Source organism: Geotrypetes seraphini, chromosome 12 (genome assembly GCF_902459505.1).
Source record: "Geotrypetes seraphini chromosome 12, aGeoSer1.1, whole genome shotgun sequence".
NCBI lineage: Eukaryota > Metazoa > Chordata > Amphibia > Gymnophiona > Dermophiidae > Geotrypetes > Geotrypetes seraphini.
Window position 1 is genome coordinate 58,547,694 of NC_047095.1, and position 20,269 is coordinate 58,567,962.

Sequence of the window (20,269 nt, forward strand, 5' to 3'; positions counted from 1 at the left end):
GGAAGATTTGTGCAGAATTCCACCAGGAGTAACATTCCTAATGCGTGTTGAACATATGCGATATGCTGCACATGCACAGGTTGTGTGTGGTCCCTTTGCGTGTTGTCCCTTTTCCTTTTGTGAAACATGTAAGACAGGTCCTATCGTACTCAGGAAGCACTGCTTAAGAATATTTTTATTCAGCCGGAGAGAAAGAAAACCACAAAAAAGATTGTTTCATTTAAATTTTATCGCTTATCAGCATTTCTAAGCATTGTACATTAATAAAATGTGGGATACAGTTAAATACATACGACAAACTCATGTAGACCTAAATAAACTTACAAAAAAGAAACATAAGGGAAGGGGAAAGAACTACAATATTTATAGTAAGAGAGACATTTAAGGAATGAATAAAGGGTTGGGAAACGTAAAATAGTATTAAAAAGGATTGCTAAAAAAAGATTTTTTTTTTTAATTGACTGGGCTCTAGTCGTATATATAAAAACCATCCTTGAAAAGAAAGGTTTTAAGGGAACCTTTAAATCTATCTAGAATGGTCTCTTCCCTGAGATGGGTAAGGCGTTCCAGAGTTGTGGAGCTTTAACTAAAAAGATCTCTATGGGCTCCTTTTACAAAGGTGCGCTAGCAGTTTTAGCGTGCACTAAAGTGCCACGCCCGCTAGCCGCTACCGCCTCCTTTTAAGCAAGCGGTAATTTTTCAGCTAGCGCGCGCTAATCTTGTGCGTGCGCTAAAAACGCTAGCGCACCTTAGTAAAAGGAGCCCTATATGTCTTGTATTGATGATTTTTAAGGATGGAATTGATAGTTGGTGGTGTTCATTTGACCTTAAGGACCTAGAAGGAGTGTGTGGAAGAAGAAGTCTATCAAGAGGGTTTGAGTTAGAAATCTAGTTAGAATTTTTTTTTTAAGGGTTGCCATACTAGGATAGATCAAATGTCCAACCTGCCCAGTATCCTGTTTTCAATAGTGGCCAACACATGTCACAAGTACCTGACAAGATCCCAGACAGTAAAACAGATTTTATGCTGCTTATCCTAGGAATAAGCAGTAGATTTCCCCAAGTCCATCTTAATAATGGCTTATGGATTTTTCTTTTAGGAAATTATTCAGCCCTTTTTTAAACCCTGCTAAGGTAACTGCTTTCATCACATTCTCCTGCAATGAATTTGAATTTAATTACACGTTGAGCGAAGAAATGTTTTCTTCAGTATGTTTTAAATCTACTATTTAGTGGCTTCATTGCATATCCCCTAGTTCTAGTGTTTTTGGAAAGAGTAAATAAGCAAATTATTCATGGTGAGAAAGACTTAATGTGCCTATTGGATAGAGCACAGAACAGGGAACAGGAACCCATTCCATAGAAACAGAAAAGGTAAATAAAGACTCTAATCACTAGATGCACTAAAAATGGTGGTTAAGACCATGTGGATCACTGTGGACTGATGTTTTTTGGGGACCGATTTCCAAATGACAATCAAAGTTCAAACAGATGGGCAGACTAGATGAGCCATTTGGCCTTTATCTGCTGTCATGTTTCTATGACTTCCCACACAAATTTTGTGGAGGGCAGCCATAATCCCATATGATCGCGCATTTTGAATGTGACTCTTGCACATGTGCAGAGCCGGCATGGGAAGTCTCAAAGCAGTCTCCAGCCACTCAGCTGTTTGGGTCTTTTTTTCTTTCTGGTTTTTTTTTATGGCACAGATGTTGTGTGTTTGTGTTACAAATGTACAGTACCTGTCTCCATTTACAGTTCCTGTCTCCATTTTAAAAAAAAAAACATGCTGGCTACCTCCCAGATTCCCCAACACTCCTGACTCCTCTCCCTCCAAAGATCACAGGCCCCTCACAAGGATCCCTGGCAGGAGGGATGCCCACTCCCTTCTGCCTTGGCACATTTTAATGCATCCGGCTCCCCCAACATGAAGGACTCCCTTCCGACCCTTCCACCACCCTACTAAAGTTCCCAAAAGAAGGGTGTGGTGGGCTGTAGGGGGTCAGGTCAGATACCCTCAGCTCAAGGATACCTCCAACCCCCACACTCCCTTCTCACCACCCCACCAAAATCCCCAAAAGAAGGTCCTGGTGTGCATGTTTTATTTTTTGGGGTGGGTGTGGTTAGGGGGTTTCCTTGAGCAGGGGGGGTCTGGCCTGATGCCCACCAGCCCACCAGGGCTTTCTTTTGGGGACCTTGGTGGGGGGTCGGAGGGTCAGAAGGGGTGTGTGGTGGGAGTGGGCATCCCTCCTGCCAAGGATCTTTGCGGGGGGAGTCGCGATCTTTGGGAGGGGAGGGTCAGGATGTGTGTGTGTAGGTCCAGATGGCACGATGTTGTGGGTGGAGCACACTTTGGCACAACCTTTTTTAATGGGGACAGATATTGTATATGTGTAACACACACATCTGTGGCCAAAAAAAGAAAAAATAGGGCAGACCTATTGGTAACACAGACAGTGTGTTTGCTCTTTGACTAATCTGCATAATTTTCATTTTCCATATGCAGCTAAAATGATGAATTCAGGATCAAGTAACAGCGTATCTAATTCAGAGACTGATAATTCAGCAAATGAATGCAAGACTAGTGAATCTGCTTCTATGGCAGAACAACAATTGGGCCTGAAACAAGCCGAAGAGAGACTGGAAAGAGATTATATTTTCCGAATAGAAAAGGTAATACAGCTTTGCCAAGCTCTCTAAATATAAAAAACCTAAGGTATGCAATTTGGAAAGCGATTACTTTCCATAGCTTCACTCTGTCAACAATGTATTTAACATATTTTCAATCACTAATGCCAATCATAATTATGTCATATATTTAAAGCATCCAAACTGTTCTCTTCAAACATTAACTTTGACTTTCTGGCACATATATACAATATATCTCATACACTTCTCCCTCCGTATTCGCGGTGATAGGGGCATATCAAGAGCGCAAATACCGAAAAACTACAAATAACTTTGTAGCCATTGTGGGAATCAGCGATTTTCTTTTTGCATCTAGGAATCAGCGATTTCTCTGTGCAGTTCTGGGAAACAGAGATTGCTCTGTGCAGTGCTTGGAATCAGCGATTTTATCTTTAAATGCTGGGGATCAGTGATTTTCACTGTGAAACTTGACATCAGTGATTTTCTCTGTGCATTACTGGAAATCAGCTGTGCATGCTGGGAATCAGCGATTTCTCTGTGCAGTGCTTGAAATCAGCAATTTTATCTTTAAATGCTGGGGATCAGCGATTTTATCTTTAAATTCTGGGAATCAGCAGTTTTCTCTGTGCATTACTGGGAATCAGCAATTTTTTCTTTACTTGTTGGTAATCAGTGATATTCTCTGTGCAATTTGGAATCGGCGATTTCAGTGATGTAATTGGGGGGGAGGAGCCAGCATACTGAAAACCGCGAATAATCAAAACCTCAATTGACGAAACCACAGAGGGAGAACTGTATTAGTATTTTAAGAAGCCCTCAGAAGTGGCTCTCTACGGGAAATACTTTAGCTGCTGGGATTTTCACAGGTCCACAAGCCTCCTCATCAACTTCAGATTTTAACATTAATATGTCATACTTTATTCTTATTTATCGTGTTATTTAGTTTAAAATGTGCACCTATCTTTTAGCCATCATTTATCAGCTACTGCCAAACCCTTATGCCGACATACATGTTTTGCAATCTGCGTCAGGGCTAGGGTTTGTTTGGTTTTCACCCTAGTTTCCTATTCAACAATATGGCAATAATGTACTAATCTCACTAAACAAGGGAACTTTAATAAGCAAAGGTGATCACCTTAAAATATCATAATATATAAATAATAACTTCACAATCTGATAAGTGCTTAATAGTGAACGCTATGACCCACAACTATAACCCAGTGAAAAATCAGTAGCTGTGTATAGAGACCATAAGAGCTTGTTCATAGTCTAGGTGTCAGGTCAAAAGCGCGCCGGGACAAAGGCGCGAGCAGACAACTGAGCGCAGCGTGGAGGCGCGCGCCAAAGAAAAAGACTGTTTTTAGGGGCTATAGGTCACTGTTATTAGTATAAGAGTAATTTTGAAGTGTCCAAAATCCTTTATCCAGGCAAATAGTCTTGGTTGAAAATTGCTCACCTTTGGCCAACTTCCATGTTGTGCATACTTTTGTAAAATTGAGGAGATATGTTCCCAGAGGCAGAGAGAGTTATATAGACTAGCTTGCTAAATTACAAGTACATTTTTTTCCTAGTGAATGACAGGTGTGAAGTGTGTGGATGCTTCAGCTCATGAACATTGAGGCAGCTTTTACATAGGTTCTTTGCAATAATGCAGGTTATTTGAAAAATTGTTCCATGTTCATTAATGGATAAATTTGTATGATCTTGAATTGACTTTTTTGGGCTGATGGAAGTAGATGCTACTAGAGAAGTGATCTCGGGTAGCAGGAGAACCATGAAACCTTCAGCCTTCCAGGAAGCTTCTTGTCCATTCCTTAGAAGCAAGGCATATTCTCACAGCAGGGCTATGGAGTTGGTACACAAAACCTTCCGACTCTGACTCCTTTATTTATGGTATCTCCTCTTCAGCTCCTTTATTTATATATCTATATAGAAGCTCGGAAGGATGGGGGTCAGAGCTTGCAGGGATGGAGCGGTGACAGGGACAAACTTTGTCCCTGTGTCATTCTCTAGGTGCCACTTTCACTGATATTATATCATTAAATATATTAAATTTGTAATCATCAAAGAACTTGATATCAAAATATATTCTAAAAGTAAAACATATCTTAAAACAAATGGGCTAATCAAATTTATTATCTGTGAAATACGAAATTTTAAGTTTTATAATATTTGTATATAACACAGAGAAAAGACTTCTCAGAATGAAGGTCATAGTTAAAGATTTAAATAAAGTTTAAATACTATATGTAGATACACTTTAGCATACACTCGGATATGTGTAATCCGGCCAAAAGCCTCAGCTCCTATAGTCGGACCCACCATCCCATCACTGTGTATGACAATTAAGTGGTAGAGTAGAGTAATATTCTTAAATATCTACAAAACTTTTCAGTGGCAAAATAATTCCTACTTAACTTGGAAATGTATTAATAGGTCCCGACATGGGCCATGTTTCGGAATCTTTTTCAAGGAACCCAAAGAAAAGGGTTAATAAGTTCAAATGCCAAAGAAACGCTGGGTGATGTAGACGAAATGATTCTAAAAAATAACAGAGAAATAACAGAACTTTAGAGTGATTGCAGTGTATTAGTATAATAACATATTTAAGAAACTGCAAAAGGCTACACAGGTTAGGTACTTGCTATAGGTTGAGAAGGCAGGTACCTAACCTGTGTAGTCTGCACAAATCTATTTAGCAAAGTTGCTTATTTGTAATGGAAGCAGGGAAATGCAGCCAGAAAACATGCAGGAAGGATGTTGATGTACATACTCAGAGGTAATTATCTGTAAATCACCCTCACTCTCATGCAGTCCCACCCCTGGGGTGCCCAGGGAGGGAAGCTGAAGCTTATCTGGATTACATCAGCAGTTCCCAAGAAGGGGGTTGGGAGGTAAGAAGCCAAGCTGGTGAGTCCATGGTGGTAATGAATGAATGGGATTACAATTCCAGTGATACAAGATGGGAAATGAATAGTGTGTATGAAGAAGATTTAAGTTCACCTGAGGAAGGAATGGAGTTGTAGCCTAAAGTTAAACAGAGGTAAGGTTATGCCACTGTTGTAAAGTTTAAGCCTGGGATAGTGTGTGTGCACATTGCATTGCTCACAGGAAAGGGGGGGATGGGCAGCGGTCCTCTTCAATGGAACCTTTCCTAGCAAAATAGCCACACAGTCCCTGAGCTACTGCTCGCTGGGGGTTTTCAGGGAACAGTTTGGGAGGGCCAGAAAATCTGTGGTATAAGGGTGGCTTGTTTCCACACAGTGCATAGACCAGGGCTGTGAGTGAATCCTGAGCAGGGAAAGAAAGTGCTTGGAGTAAAAGTTGCAAGAAGTTGTTTGGAGGAAAAGCTGCAAGAAAATGTTTTGAGTTGGTTACGAGACTAATTGTTTTGGCCCTGGCTGGGACTGTGAGAGTAAGGGGCAGCCAGCAACCCAAGCGCCTCAGGGGAGAACCCAAAGGGGGGGGGGGGGCATTCATAAGTTTGGATTTAGCCATTGGCAGAAGAACCAGGGGTGCGGAATACCCCAAAGTATGAAATAATGGTCAAGTGCTAATAATCTTGACTGGATGAAACTGAACTATGAAATATGTTTTGGGAAAGCTGAATTCTTTTGTGCTTTTATACAATAAAGGCAACAATCATTTTTTTCTTCCTTTCTGTGGTCTGGGTTAGGTTTCCTCATCGCTGGGGGACCCCAGTAATGAACACCCCAGTAACAGTCCCTATCATAATATATTAAGCAGGTTAGAGGTCTCAGGGAGGGAAAGCGAGGCAACTGGCAACTTTTCTTTCTCTGAAGAACTAAAAATACAGCCATGAAGGTTGATAATTCCAAAGCTGAGGGGCAAAGAAAATTAAGGCCAAGAGGATTTGGAAAAAGATGTCTAACTGAAGAAATTTCAGGGGACAGATTGCCGAAATGCACCATGAAATCTTGAAAAGATATCTAGACAGTAGTGTTTTTGCAAAGGTGCGAATCGAGGCTTAGGCTGTGTGGCATCCAGATTAGCCATAGATTCTGCTTTCGTTTTACCTGACGATTTGTGACTCATCCTGGAAATTCCAAATCTGCCCAGTCTAGCAAAATTCTATACAATGTTCATTCCAGTTGGAGAGAGTGCATTTCCTAACATGCAAATCCAGATTTTTCTGGCTGATGCAAGCAATTGAAAAGTTGTTAAGAGATGTTGTATATTTTAAATGTAGTAGAGTAAGGTATGTTTGCAGCTTAACTTGTTTAATGGGTCCACTTCTTTGTAAGAATGTGGTTTAGGAAAAAGTATGGTATTCTCAAACAAGTACTACTTGTTAGGGAAGAACTGAATATATGAGAAAATGTACTAGAGCTTTGAAGTTCATTATCATGGTTTATTGAAGTAATCAATTAGGAATAGTGTTAGGAATTTCACAGATGCTTGACCCATAGTTCAAAAGGAGTGCTTAGTGAAAAAGATAACGGTCATGGATTTGATATACCACCTTTCTGTAGTACAACCAAAGCTTAGCTGTCCCCTATTTATAACAGGGTACACACATCCCCCTCCATATTCACGGGGAGGGGGAGGGGGGGGACACAAAGCCGGCACACAAATAACTTTAGGGTTAATTCAGACCCACTCCCTCCTGCCTCCCAGACCACTCCACTATACTACCGTATTTTCACGCATATAACGCGTGCGTTATACACGATTTTTACAAACCGTGCATAACCTTGCGCATTATACGCGTGAGCGCGTTTTACAACGTTTTTTTTACATAGTTCCTCCCCCCCCCCGACGTCCAATTCACCCCGCAGGACCGCTTTCACCACCCCCCTGACGTCCGATTCACCCCCCCCCCCCCCCGCAGGACCGCTCGCACCCCCACCCCGAAGGACTGCTCGCACCCCCCACAGCCTCCCCCCCCCATCATGGAGAAGCTCCTACCGTTCTCCTGCTGCTTCCTCTGCCGGCGGTCCCGGGCCTTCTGTGAGCCCTGCTCTGAAATGCTTCCTCTTCCGGCGGTCCCAGCCCTTCTGTGAGCCCTGCGTCTGCGCTGCTTCCTCTTCCGGCAGTCCCGTCCTTTCTCTGACGTCATAAATTACAGTTTCCCGCGCGCTATACCCATGTGCGCGGTATATGAGTGAAAATACGGTATAAGATCTAGCAGTAAAGCAGGGCAGGCGCGATCTTCCTGCGTCCCTGCCCCGTGCAGAACCGGGAACAAAAATGGCAGCCTAGCAAGCAGATTAACCTTAACTGTATCCATGGCATCATGTTTCTGTTTTGTCTGTTTAGATTGTTAACTCCTTCGAGCAGGGATTGTCTCTTTTGTGACTTTGTACAGTGCTGCATATTGCTATAGAAATAATTAATAGTTAGTTTTAGGATTCAATTTAAAATATTAGTACTTACTCATGAAGCACTTCATACCTAGCTATCTGAACTCATTGACTATTCCTTATACTCCAGGGCGTACACTAAGTTCATTGCAAGATAATAGATTGGTTTTGCGTGCAGTTTGTAGACTAGGATGGGAGTTTATTCGTCACAAGGCTTTTTTTTAGTTTGGCACCCAGTCTGTGGAATCAACTTCTGAATTATATTCAGTCTGAAGTAAACTTTAAGGCCTTTAAGACATTGTTAAAAACCTATTTATTTTTCAATGAGCTTTCGAACTGACTCCCTTCCAATTGACCATATTCATTAATTGAAAGGTTATCAGGCATCCCTTACGTATCAAGATATAATTGCACGTTACTTTTATTCTCTTGTACAATTGTATTTTCTGTTAGGACTGTCCTATTTTTTATGGCGTTCCTTTCTTTCATTTTTATTCTTGTAAGATTTGGCGGGATATCAAATTTTAATAAACATGAACGTAGTGGTATCTAAACGCTATGTCTGTAAAACTATCTCATTAGTTTATTGAATCTGCACCCAAATCTTGAGAGTTTGCTACTTTTGTATCTAAGGGCTCCTTTTATCAAGGTGCGCTAGCGTTTTTGGCGCACGCACAAGATTAGCACGTGCTAGCTGAAAAATTACCGCCTGCTTAAAAGGAGGCGGTAGTGGCTTGCGCGCGCGGCATTCCGCTAGTGCACCTTTGTAAAAGGAGCCCTAAGTGCTTGGGAGATTTTTGAAACGGAATTAAATGCTGCAAATTTTCAGGAGAAGATAGTTGAGCAGTCTTATCTTGAAGTAATTTCAGGACAACCAGGAGCAATAGCAATTCTGTTTATCAAACTGAGGCATCAAATATTGGTTCTGCAAGTTATTTATATACCACTTATAACCTAAATGGTGTACATTCAGGTATTCAAGCATTTTTCCCTATCTGTCCTGCAGGCTTACACTCTTATCTAATGGGGGATTAAGTGACTTGCCCAGGATCACATGGAGCAGCATGGGATTTGAACCCACAACCTCAGGGTGCTAAGGCTGTAGCTCTAACCACTGTGCCACACACTCCCTTCAAGTTGAGAGTGATAGCTAGATTGTGAGCCCACCGGGATTGTAAACCGCTTGCATAATAACCTTGATAGGTGGTATATAAATACCTAATAAAACATAAAAGATCAGTTTCTGGGGTTCCTTTGCCATTAACTTGTTTTAATTTGAAAATTAATTGGGTCCAGAGCATGCATTTTAGATCTACAGTGGTACCTTGGATTACGAGCATAATCCATTCCAGGAGCATGCTCGTAATCCAAAATGCTCGTTTATCAAAGCGAGTTTCCCCATAGGAAATAATGGAAACTCGCTTTGATAGGTTCCCCCCCCCCCCGAGGCCAGCAGCGCTGCTCCCCCTCTCCATGAGAACCGGCATTGCTCCCCCGAAGGCCCCCCCGCGAACCGGCACCCTCCCCCCCCCGCGATCCGCATCCCCCCGCCACCATCGGGCACCCCCCTGCCGCAACCTGAGGTCCCCCCAACCCACCCGAACCCTCTTCTTACTTTGCTGTAGCCTCCGCAGCGGCACCGGCACCAGCATGTCCTGTGCGTTGTGCTGGTGCCTGAAGATCTGCTTCCTGTGCTGGGCCTTGAGAGTTCACGTTCGATGTAAGAGTTCACGTTCAACGTGAACTCTCAGGCCTTTAGCATACGCTCATGCTCAAGGCCCAGCACAGGAAGCAGATCTTCAGGCACCGGCACCACACACAGAACATGCTGGTGCCGGTGCCGCTGCGGAGGCTACAGCAAAGTAAGAAGAGGGTTCGAGTTGGTTGGGGGACCTCATGTCGCGGCGGGGGGGTGCCCAATGGCAGCGGGGGGTGTCCGATGGCAGCGGGGGGGGGCCCGATGATGGCGGGGGGGGTGCCGGATCGTGGGGGGGAGGGTGCCGGTTCGCAGGGGGGTGCTCGCAAATCAAAGCGCGCTCAGTTTCTGAGGCGCCAATTTTGCGAATGTTTTGCTCGTCTTGCAAAACACTTGCAAACCGGTGCACTCGTAAACCGAGGTATCACTGTATTTAGTAAAATGTAGTCCTACAAAAGATATCCAAGTTAAGTGCTGCTTGTGTAGATTCTGTGAGTGCAGTGGTGATCACACAACCAGGTTCTCGGATGGAAATGAATTTTTTGATCTTTGACACAGTGGGATAGATGTATTTGTACTTCTATTTCCTTAGCGCCGGCAACAAATGAATCCAGAGACAAGTGGGATAGCACACATCTACCAGCAGGTGGAGATAGAGAACTGACTTGCAGGTGTATATCTTGGATGGAATCCCTCCTGGCCAGCCAGTATGCTCTATCTACAGATGGCTGGAACGAAAAAGCCTCTTAGAGCCTTCCCGGTGCATGTGGCCCTGCAGGGATTAATATCGGATCAATGGACCGCTCCGGAGTCAGGTGTCAAGGTAGCTAAAGTTATGAGGCAGTTGTATCCTGTGACTTAAAGATTCACAGGACAGAATGCTCGAGTCTACCTTGAATGCTTCATTCAGTGTGGCAGCCCTGACTTTGCAGATGGCTGTGTGCAGCTATGCGGCACAGGCCTGTCTTCAGTGGGTCCAACAGATCACGGATGGTATGGTAGAGTCCGGGGTGGATCTAACCCTGGACTTTCCGGATGTGGAGTCAGGGCTGGCAGCAGATGCCTTATATGATGATATTAGGGCCTCAACTAAGCAAATTTCCGTGGCTGTAGTGTCTAGGCGGCATTTATGGCTGTGGCATTGGGCTGTGGACACGGCCTCTAAATTCTGTTTAGTACATTTGCTGTTTAAGGGTCAATTGTTGTTTGGAGAGGACCTGGAGAGGTTAGTTAAGGAATTTGAGAACTCTAAGTCTCAGAGGTTACTGGAGGCTAGACCAAGGATTTTGTCTTGGTCGCCACCCTCTAGGCCACGTTTTAGGGATACCAGGAGGTATAGCCCAGGGAGATTGACGTATAGGGCACATCCTACAGTGACAGGTCAAGGTTTGCTCAGAAGCGATTGGTCGTCCACCCAAGCTGCCTTCTGCCCAGTCAGACAGTCTGCTAATTGAAGGATCAGGGGATCCTTCTGTTGATTGGGTAGGGGGGACGGCTGGCCGCCTCTGGAGCTGGGGGCCAGTTGGTATAGGACATTAGGTCCTCATTGTTATTTTTGCGAGTTAAGTGTTGAATTCTTCTCTCGCAGCGTAGATTGTGTTGGGATCCCCCATCTTCTGATTATCTGGTGGGATACAGGAGGTCAAGCAGGTCTTACTTCCTCCTAAAGCTTGGGTTTTTGTTTTTTCAGAGTTTTTTGATGAAACGACTTAAAGCGCTCTATTACTACTATTAATTATTTCTATAGCGCTACCAGACACACGCAGCGCTGTGCAGAGAGTCACAAAGAGTAAGAAAACAGTCCCTGCTCAAAAGAGCTTACAATCTGAACAGGCAAGATAGACAAACAAGATGTCATGGATACAGTTAAGGGGAACAGTTAATCAGCTGGCTGGGTTGGAGGGCAACGGAGTAGGGTTAAGGATTGAAAGCTATATCAAAAAGGTGGGTTTTCAGTCTGCTTTTAAACTATCTGTATGTTCTTTATGATTTCGGAGATCAGTTCTCCTCTTTATACTCTTCCTGGTAGTAGGAAGGGCTGTGCGGCCTCTGAGGCCTTAGAAGTTTTCATCTGTCAGGAGGCGGTAGGTTTTTCCCATCCGGTTTCAGGTTTGCTTTGCTACATCCCACTGGTCTCTAGATTCATCTGCTGCTGGTACTAAGGAAGGTAAAATTATGTCCTACCTGTTAATTTACTTTCCTTTAGACACAGCAGATTAATCCAGAGCCCCACCCTGGTGTGTTCTCGGAGCTGGGGGGAGGGGTGGTTTTTCTCTTGCAGGTTGGTTTCCTTAGTGGATCAGGATGTTCTTTTTGCTTATGGGAAAGAAGTTTGTTGATATGGGGCTGAATTGTTCCTGATGCTTTGGCAAGAGCAATACTGGCTGGGCAGGAGGGATTCCATCCAAGATATGGACCTGCGAGTCAGTTCTCTATCTCCACCTGCTGGTAGATGTGTGCTATCCCACTTGTCTGGATTCATCTGCTGCATCTAAAGGAAAGAAAATTAACAGGTAGGACATAATTTTACCTTAGTTAAATGTCTTTTAATTTTTTTTTTCAGCGCCCTCCAGAATACAACAACTGCCAGTATCTATGCAAACTCTGCCTAGTTCACATTGAAAATATCCAGGGTGCTCATAAGCATATCAAAGAAAAACGCCACAAGAAAAATATCATGGTAAGTGACTGATTATGAGAAGAGCAGCTAATGGTAAATCATCACTGTACATGTATGTCCCACCCAATTAATAGTATAAAGACATGCAAATATAATAAAATCGTTCACACATTGTTAAAAGCAAGCTCAAACATGGAACAACCTTCCCACATCAATAAGGACAGAGACTAGTTACTGGTTAGTAGAGACTAGTCAGGAAAAAGCTGACAACGTTCTTGATTGATAAATACCTTCCTACTCAGTGACTCAGCCTCCCTTTAATGCTACAAGCCTTCTGCGATTGTTACCACTTCTAATGTAACGATTACAGTCCCCATTCTCCACTTGCCATCCCGTGATTGCCTACCTCTCCACTGTCTTTTTACCTCCCGTCAATGCGGCATTTCCTTTCCCTGCCTCCCTTTCTACTTGCAACATTGTATTCTTCTCTTTCATGTGATGTATCTGCCATTCCCCATGCTTCCTCATGAGAATCTCAACATATAAATTGCCTTGAACCTGTACTGGATAAGTGTATTACAGAAAATTAGATTAGATTAAGCACATGATGTTGTATAACAAAACTGCACAAAGGGCTAGATTCACAAAGCAAATTGTTCGTGTACGGATCGGTTTGCGACCCCTTTGTGACCAGATTTCCCTCCGGACCGATTCACTAACCTCTCCTGCGATCCGCTTCCAATCTGTGCATGCAAATGAGGGGAAACAAATGCAAAGTAGACAGGGATGCGGTTCACCAATGACATTTTTTAAATCGACTGGGCTGGCCGACCAGTCGCAAACAGCTTTCCGACTCTCCAGCTCCATTGAAGCCTTGTTCTCTGCACGCCCTGCTCTCTGCTGCCCTGAATCTTTCCTGCCTGCCGCCCTGATGCTCTTCCCCAGATCTTTCCTGCCTGCTCTGCTTTGAATCGCTGCCCTGCTCTCTCCCAATCTCCTGCCTGCTCTGCCCTGAATCGCTGCCCTGCTCTTCCCCGATCTCTTCTGCCTGCTCTGCACCGAATCGCCGCCCTGGCCTGCTCATCCCCAGATCTCTCCTGCCTGCTACCCCAAATCTCTCCTGCCCTTCCCCGCACTGCGAGCCCGTGGTTTTAACCTGCGGGTTTAAAGTGGGTTAAAACCACAGGCTAACTGGGCTAAAAAGTTTTTAAAAAATTGCTGCTCGGACAGGCATGCGTTGGGATTGCACACCAGCGATCCATGCCGGCAGATGGGGGCATTCCTCCGTTCGCCTCTATCTGGATATTGAAGTTTGAAGAATCCATCGGACCTGCCTGGATAGGACACGGATCGTTCCCGATCGTCAGGTTCGTGAATCTAGCCCAAAGAGATGGAACAACAAAAGAGTAGCTAGTGTAGATAATAATAATAATAACAATTTATATACCGCAGGACCATGAAGTGCAAACTGGACAGTCAAAATACAGAACCAGCTTGAAAGCAACAGTTGGAGGTGATAGACCAATAAAAGATTTAAAAATCATTACTGAAATCCTAAACAACATGGGAGGGGACTGGCAACCAATGCAACTCAATAAAAGCCAGAATAATAGGATCAGTAAGGGCACACCCAGTTAATTCTCTGGCCATTGATTTTTGCACCACCCGCAGTGCTCATAAGGTAGACTTTGGTAAGCTTAAAAAGAAATCATATAATCTATATAAGGAAAAAGAAAAGCTTAATACAGAACAAAAGAAAAGATAAGTTCGTACTCAGCACAGCATTTGCAATTTATAAAATGTCTTAACATATGCCTCAAAGCCACATGGCAGTGCCAAAGATTCCCCAAGAATTTCACCTATTCTTTAGCACTCTCCAGACCAGTAGAGGTTAATCTTTACAAATGGGTATATATCCAATCATGACCAGCAGGTGGAGACTGAAAACAAAACTGTGGGACAGTATATAATATACTCCCTTCTCTATTTACCCCAGTCTTCTTTCAGTCTCCAGCAGGTGTTGATGTGATCTGTACCCATCTCCCTTGGTAGGGCTGTTGGAATTTGTTTAGGGGGTTTATAGTCCCTGTTTTTAGCCGGATGGAGCTTGGGCGGGCCCTGTTTGGGGGTCCGTCCGACCTCGGGGGTGTCAAACCCGGCGGGTCTCGAGCGGGGTCCCTCCCCCCACTTCCTCCACCTCCCCACATTTTTCTAGAGGAGCCTCAGCAGTAAGCCTTGCCCCCTAAATCAAGCAAGGCATATTGCTTCGAAAGCCTGTGGAGTCTGTTCTGTAAAAAAAAAAAAAAAAATCCTGAGGTAGTGCTGGTCTGGAGGGTTGTTTCCCTTTAAGAAAACTGTATTTTACTGTATTTTTTCATCTAACCGGCACTTTTTTATAGCTAGGTCGCGTATGGAGCAATGAGCACTTCTAAAGGGAAAAAGTGCTCATTGTGCTCCAGGCGCGAGGCACTCGCGGCCGGCCTGTGCAAGCGGTGTTCAGGCCGGTGCGGTGGAGGAGCTCCGTCGGCAGCGGCTGCAGGCGCCCAGAGCTCCCCGCCGATGGTGCCTCGCGGGTCGGCTGGGAGCAGTGGGGAAGCCCGGTCTTCCCCAACCACCCACGGAGGGATTCCCCGAGCCGCCGACGGTCGGGTTGTTGGGGATTCCCTCTCAGCTGATATTTTGACAGCTGATGCCGGCTTGCCTGCTTTAGCGGCTGGGACTGTTTAGGCTTCTCAGCCGCTACAGGCTATGGAGGGAGCATTTTTGGCGGGAAAGCCGCCATCTTCTCAGTCTGGCCCCTCCATTTTGTCTTCCACCTCAGGTGACCTTCCCCCTGTATTGGAAAAACAGGGGCAGGTTTCTGCTGGGTCCCCTGCTGTGGCAGGGAGTCCCTTGGGACCCTCGGGGGGGTTTTTCTCCTGATTTCTTTTTTTCCTTGTGCAGAGCCTATTTTCAGGCGTCTGGGGGTCCCGGATGCGCTCAGGGGGTTTCGGGGAGTGGGGTTTCTCCGCGCTCCCTGCGGCTTTGCCTCTCTCGTCTGTTGTGGCGTCCCCTCCTCCTCCTCCCTTGTCCAAGCGTCCGCGGGTGTCGTGGGACGAGGATTTATGGTCGGAGGAGCGTGTCGGTCTGGATGAGGACCTGGACCTTTCAGAGGATTTCCAGGACCCTCTCGAGGGGACGGCCGCTGGCGGCGGGTTGTCGGGTTTCCCGTCCTCCGGCGAAGAGGCGTCCGTGGTGCGCCTTTTTCAGAGAGATGAGCTGCCGGACCTGATTCAACAGGTTTCTTCGGTGTTGCGTTTTGAGGATGCGCCGCCGGAGACTCCGCGTGTGGGGGACCCTCTGCTACGGGGGATCCGTTTCCCGCTCTTTTCCTATGCATCAGGATATTCGGGATATTATTCTGGAACAGTGGAAAACGCCGGAGGCGCCGTTTCGGTTGGCGCGCAGCATGGCTCGTTTGTATCCCATCCCAGAGGGGGATCGGGCTACTTTAGCATCGCCAGTCGTTGACACGGTGGTCTCGGTGATTTCTAAGCGGCATACCGTGCCTGTTGAGGGCGGTTCTGCCTTGCGGGACTCTGAGGAGCGCAAGTTGGAGAACATCCTTAAGCAAGATTTTCAGGTCTCTGCCTTTGGGGTCCAGGCGGCTATTTGTGGGGGGCTGGTCGCTCGCGCCGTGTTTCGGTGGGCTGAGCGTGTCCTGGATCGGGAGTCTGATGACTGGTCTCTGGTGGATCAGGAGGTAGCGAAGATTGAAATGGCTGCCTCGTTCCTCTCAGATGCTCTTTATGACTTGGTGCGGATCTCGGCTAAGTCTATGGCCTTTGGCGTGGCCGCGCGGCGTATTTTGTGGCTGCGCGCTTGGGCGGCGGATGTTGCGTCCAAAGCTAAGCTTACTAAATTTCCCTTTCGGGGGTCTTTTTTGTTTGGGGAGGAATTGGATAAGTTGCTTCAGACTCTGACGGACTCGAAGGTGCCCCGTCTGCCTGAGGACCGTGCCCGCCCTGCGTCTCGGGGTGGCGCTGCCCGGGGGCGTTTGCGGGAGTTTCGCAAGTATCGCCCTGGGCGTGGGGCTGCTTCTTTCCAGGCTCCGGGGTTTTCCCGGGGTCGGTTCTTCCAGCGCATGCAGCCTTTTCGGGGGGCCCGTCGGGGGGCAGGGAATCCCTCCACCGGTTCCCCCGCTTCCTGTCCTGCACAATGACTCCTTGCTGGCGCCCCCTTTGGTTCCGGTGGGGGCCCGGCTGCGCGAACTTTTCCCCAAATGGGCCGAGATCACGTCCGATCAGTGGGTCCTGGAGGTGGTGCGGGACGGTTATGCTCTGGAGTTCGCCCGCTCTCTGCCGGACCTTTTCCTCGCCTCTCCATGTCAGACTCCGTGGAAGATGCAGGCTTTTCGCCAGACCCTTCAGCGCTTGCTAGATCTCAAGGCAGTTGTTCCAGTGCCCCCTCCGGAGTGGGGCACCGGCAGGTACTCCATTTACTTTGTGGTGCCCAAGAAGGAGGGGACCTTTCGGCCCATCCTGGATTTGAAAGGGGTCAACAGGGCTCTCAAGATTCCCTCTTTCCGCATGGAAACTCTGCGCTCGGTCATTCTGGCGGTTCAGCCGGGGGAGTTTCTCACTTCTCTCGATCTGACGGAGGCCTACTTGCATGTTCCCATTCGGGCCTCTCATCAGCGCTTCCTTCGCTTTGCGATCTTGGGTCGGCACTATCAGTTCGGTGCACTTCCCTTTGGTCTGGCCACGGCTCCCTGGACGTTTACCAAGGTGATGGTGGTCGTCGCGGCAGCCTTGCGGTCGGAGGGCATTCTGGTACACCTCTACCTGGACGACTGGTTGATTCGGGCAAAGTCGTTGAAGGAGAGCTCCTGGGTTACGGCTCGGGTGGTGGAGTTTCTCCGGTCGCTGGGCTGGGTGGTCAACCTTTCCAAGAGTCGGTTGGTCCCGGCTCAGCGTCTGGAGTACCTTGGGGTTCTGTTCGACACCTCCTTGGGGAAGGTCTTCCTTCCAGAGGCCCGGGTGAGCAAATTGCAATCTCAGATTCGCCTGCTTTTGGCGTCCCGGTGTCCTCGGGCGCGAGATTTCCTCCAAGTCTTGGGGTCGATGGCGGCGTCCCTGGACGTGGTGAGGTGGGCGCGGGCCCACATGCGTCCTCTTCAGTATGCTCTGCTCCGGAGGTGGTCTCCCCAGAGGCACGGTTTGGATGTTCCTGTTCTCCTGCGAGGCATGGCGCGCTGCAGTCTGCGCTGGTGGCTCCGGACCCCTCACCTGGTCCAGGGGGTGGGTCTGGATTTCCCGCAGTGGACGGTGCTCCTTACGGATGCGAGTCTCCTCGGTTGGGGGGCTCAGTGTTTGGGTCACTCAGCTCAGGGCACCTGGTCCACGGAGGAGGCCTCCTGGTCGATCAACGTGTTGGAGACCAGAGCGGTCCGTCTGGTGCTGTTAGCTTTCCACTCCTTTTTGTTGGGCAAGTCGGTCAGAGTCCTGTCGGACAATGCCACGGCGGTGGCTTATGTCAATCGTCAGGGGGGCACCAAGAGCACTCAGGTGGCGCAGGAGGCGGCTCGGCTCATGGTTTGGGTGGAGTCCCATCTTCTGGACCTCTCGGCCTCTCACATAGCCGGGGTAGAAAATGTTCAGGCAGACTTCCTCATTCGTCACTTCCTGGATCCAGGAGAGTGGTGTCTCGGCGCCGTGGCATTTCGGTTGATAGTGCAGACTTGGGGGCAGCCCCTGATGGACCTGATGGCCACGAGTGGCAACGCCAAAGTGCCCCGCTTCTTCAGTCGTCGCAGGGACGGTCTGGCCGAGGGTCTGGATGCTCTGGTCCAACCGTGGCCAATGGAGGGGCTGTTGTATGTGTTCCCTCCTTGGCCATTAGTGGGCAGAGTACTTCTTCGCATTGTTCACCATCCGGGTCTGGTGGTTCTGGTGGCTCCGGATTGGCCTCGACGTCCGTGGTATGCGGATCTGGTGAGGCATCTGGTGGCGGATCCTCTTCCTCTGCCTCTCTTGGACGATCTTCTGACGCAGGGTCCCATTCCCATGTTCGACCCGTCTCCCTTCTGTCTTACGGCTTGGCTCTTGAAAGGGGTCGCCTTAGTAAGAAGGGATATTCAGATAAGGTGATCTCTACACTCTTGGGGTCCTGGAGGCTTTCTACCTCTCGGGCTTATGTGCGGGTTTGGCGTCTCTTTGAGGGGTGGTGCCGGGCGCGGGGAGTGGTCTCTTTTCGCGCTTCCCTGCCTAACATTCTAGAGTTCTTGCAGGATGGACTGGATAGAGGCCTGGCTTGGTCTTCTCTCCGGGTTCAACTTGCGGCCCTGTCGGCTTTTTGAGGGTTGGTGACAGGTCAGCGTTTGTCGGCCATTCCTGATGTGATACGCTTTTTGCGGGCGGCCAAGTTGCTCAGGCCTCCCCTACGGCCCTCTGTTCCCTCGTGGGATCTCAATCTGGTTCTCTCTGTTTTGGTGCGCCCGCCTTTCGAGCCGTTGGATGGCTGTTCTTTGAAGGACCTTATTCTGAAGGCGGTCTTTTTGGTGGCCATTACTTCCACTAGGCGTGTTTCTGAGCTACAGGCTTTCTCTTGTAGGGCTCCCTTCTTGGAATTTTCGAGGGAGCGGGTTGTCTTGCGGCCTGTTCCTTCCTTTCTGCCGAAAGTAGTTTCTCCTTTTCATGTCAATCAATCGGTGGTCCTCCCGGTCTTGGGTAGTCGGGAGGGCTCTTCTGAGCAACTGCAGCTGCGCAAATTGGATGTCGGTCGGGTCCTCCGCTCTTATGTGCAGCGGACCCGGGAATTCCGGAAATCCGATCATCTCTTTGTCCTTCTGGCGGGTCCTCGTCGGGGAGCTGGCGCTTCTAAGGCTACTATTGCGCGCTGGATCAAGGAGACGATTGCTTCCGCTTATCTTCTGAGACAGAAGCCTGTTCCGGAGTTTCTCAAGGCTCATTCCACTCGGGGTCAGGCAGCTTCTTGGGCTGAGTCGTCGCTCGTGCCTCCAGTGGATATTTGTAAGGCTGCGGTTTGGTCCTCCTTGCATTCCTTTGTTAGACATTATCGGGTAGATGTTCAGGCGTGTCGGGACGCGGTGTTCGGTGAGCGTGTGCTGGTATCAGCCCTTCGGGGGTCCCGTACTGCTTTGGTACGTCCCATTTGTAAAGATTAACCTCTACTGGTCTGGAGAGTGCTAAAGAAGGAGAAATTAGGTTCTTACCTGCTAATTTACTTTCTTTTAGCTTCTCCAGACCAGTAGAGGTCCCCACCCTGTCTGTTGTTGTTGTTGTTGTTGTTGGGGCTGTTTCGCGGGCAGTTTTTGTTTTTTGCTGCGGGTTCTAGTATTTTTCTAGGGCCGGGGAGAATTGAAGAACAGCGGCTGTGGCTCGGCTGGCTTAGCTGGCAAGCTGTGGGGACATTTTCCTTCGGGTATTTCTCCTCTGCATTTTCCAACAGCACTTGGGTATGTTAATTGTTACTCCTGTTCGGAGTATTGTTTTCTTTCTGTTTTCCAGTTCTTGGTTCTGCTTGGCTATTGGGCAGACTGAGGTAAATAGAGAAGGGAGTATATTACCGTATTTTCACGCAAATAACGCGCACCCGTATAAAACGCGCACACGGGTATAGCGCGCAGAAATCACGATGATATGTACAAAAACTTTGGTATACCGCGCTCACGGGTATACCGCGCATGCTGCCCGACGCTCCTTTCGCCCGCCCTGACTTTCCGTGCGCTGTCCCGACTCTCCGTTCACCCCCCCTGACTTCCGTGCACTGTCCCCCCTTGAAGGTCTGTCCCCATCCTGAAAGCCTGATGCCCCCCCCCGACGTCCGATACATCCCTCCCCCCCCCGAAGGACCGCCGACTCCCCAACAATATCGGGCCAGGAGGGAGCCCAAATCCTCCTGGCCACGGCGACCCCCTAACCCCACCCCGCACTACATTACGGGCAGGAGGGATCCCAGGCCCTCCTGCCCTCGACGCAA

The 20,269-nt window shown here is 47.8% G+C and overlaps 1 protein-coding gene across 7 annotated transcripts in view; it reads left to right on the forward strand.

Annotated features, from left to right (window-relative positions):
* TUT4 (terminal uridylyl transferase 4) overlaps window positions 1-20,269 on the forward strand; it is a 157,250-nt gene that overhangs the window by 7,104 nt on the left and 129,877 nt on the right. For all 7 annotated transcript variants that reach the window (XM_033916106.1, XM_033916103.1, XM_033916102.1 and 4 more), the window contains exons 3-4: window positions 2,507-2,673; window positions 12,233-12,349. In XM_033916106.1, the coding sequence (XP_033771997.1) occupies window positions 2,507-2,673; window positions 12,233-12,349 (284 nt within the window). The remainder of the gene's footprint in view (window positions 1-2,506; window positions 2,674-12,232; window positions 12,350-20,269) is intronic.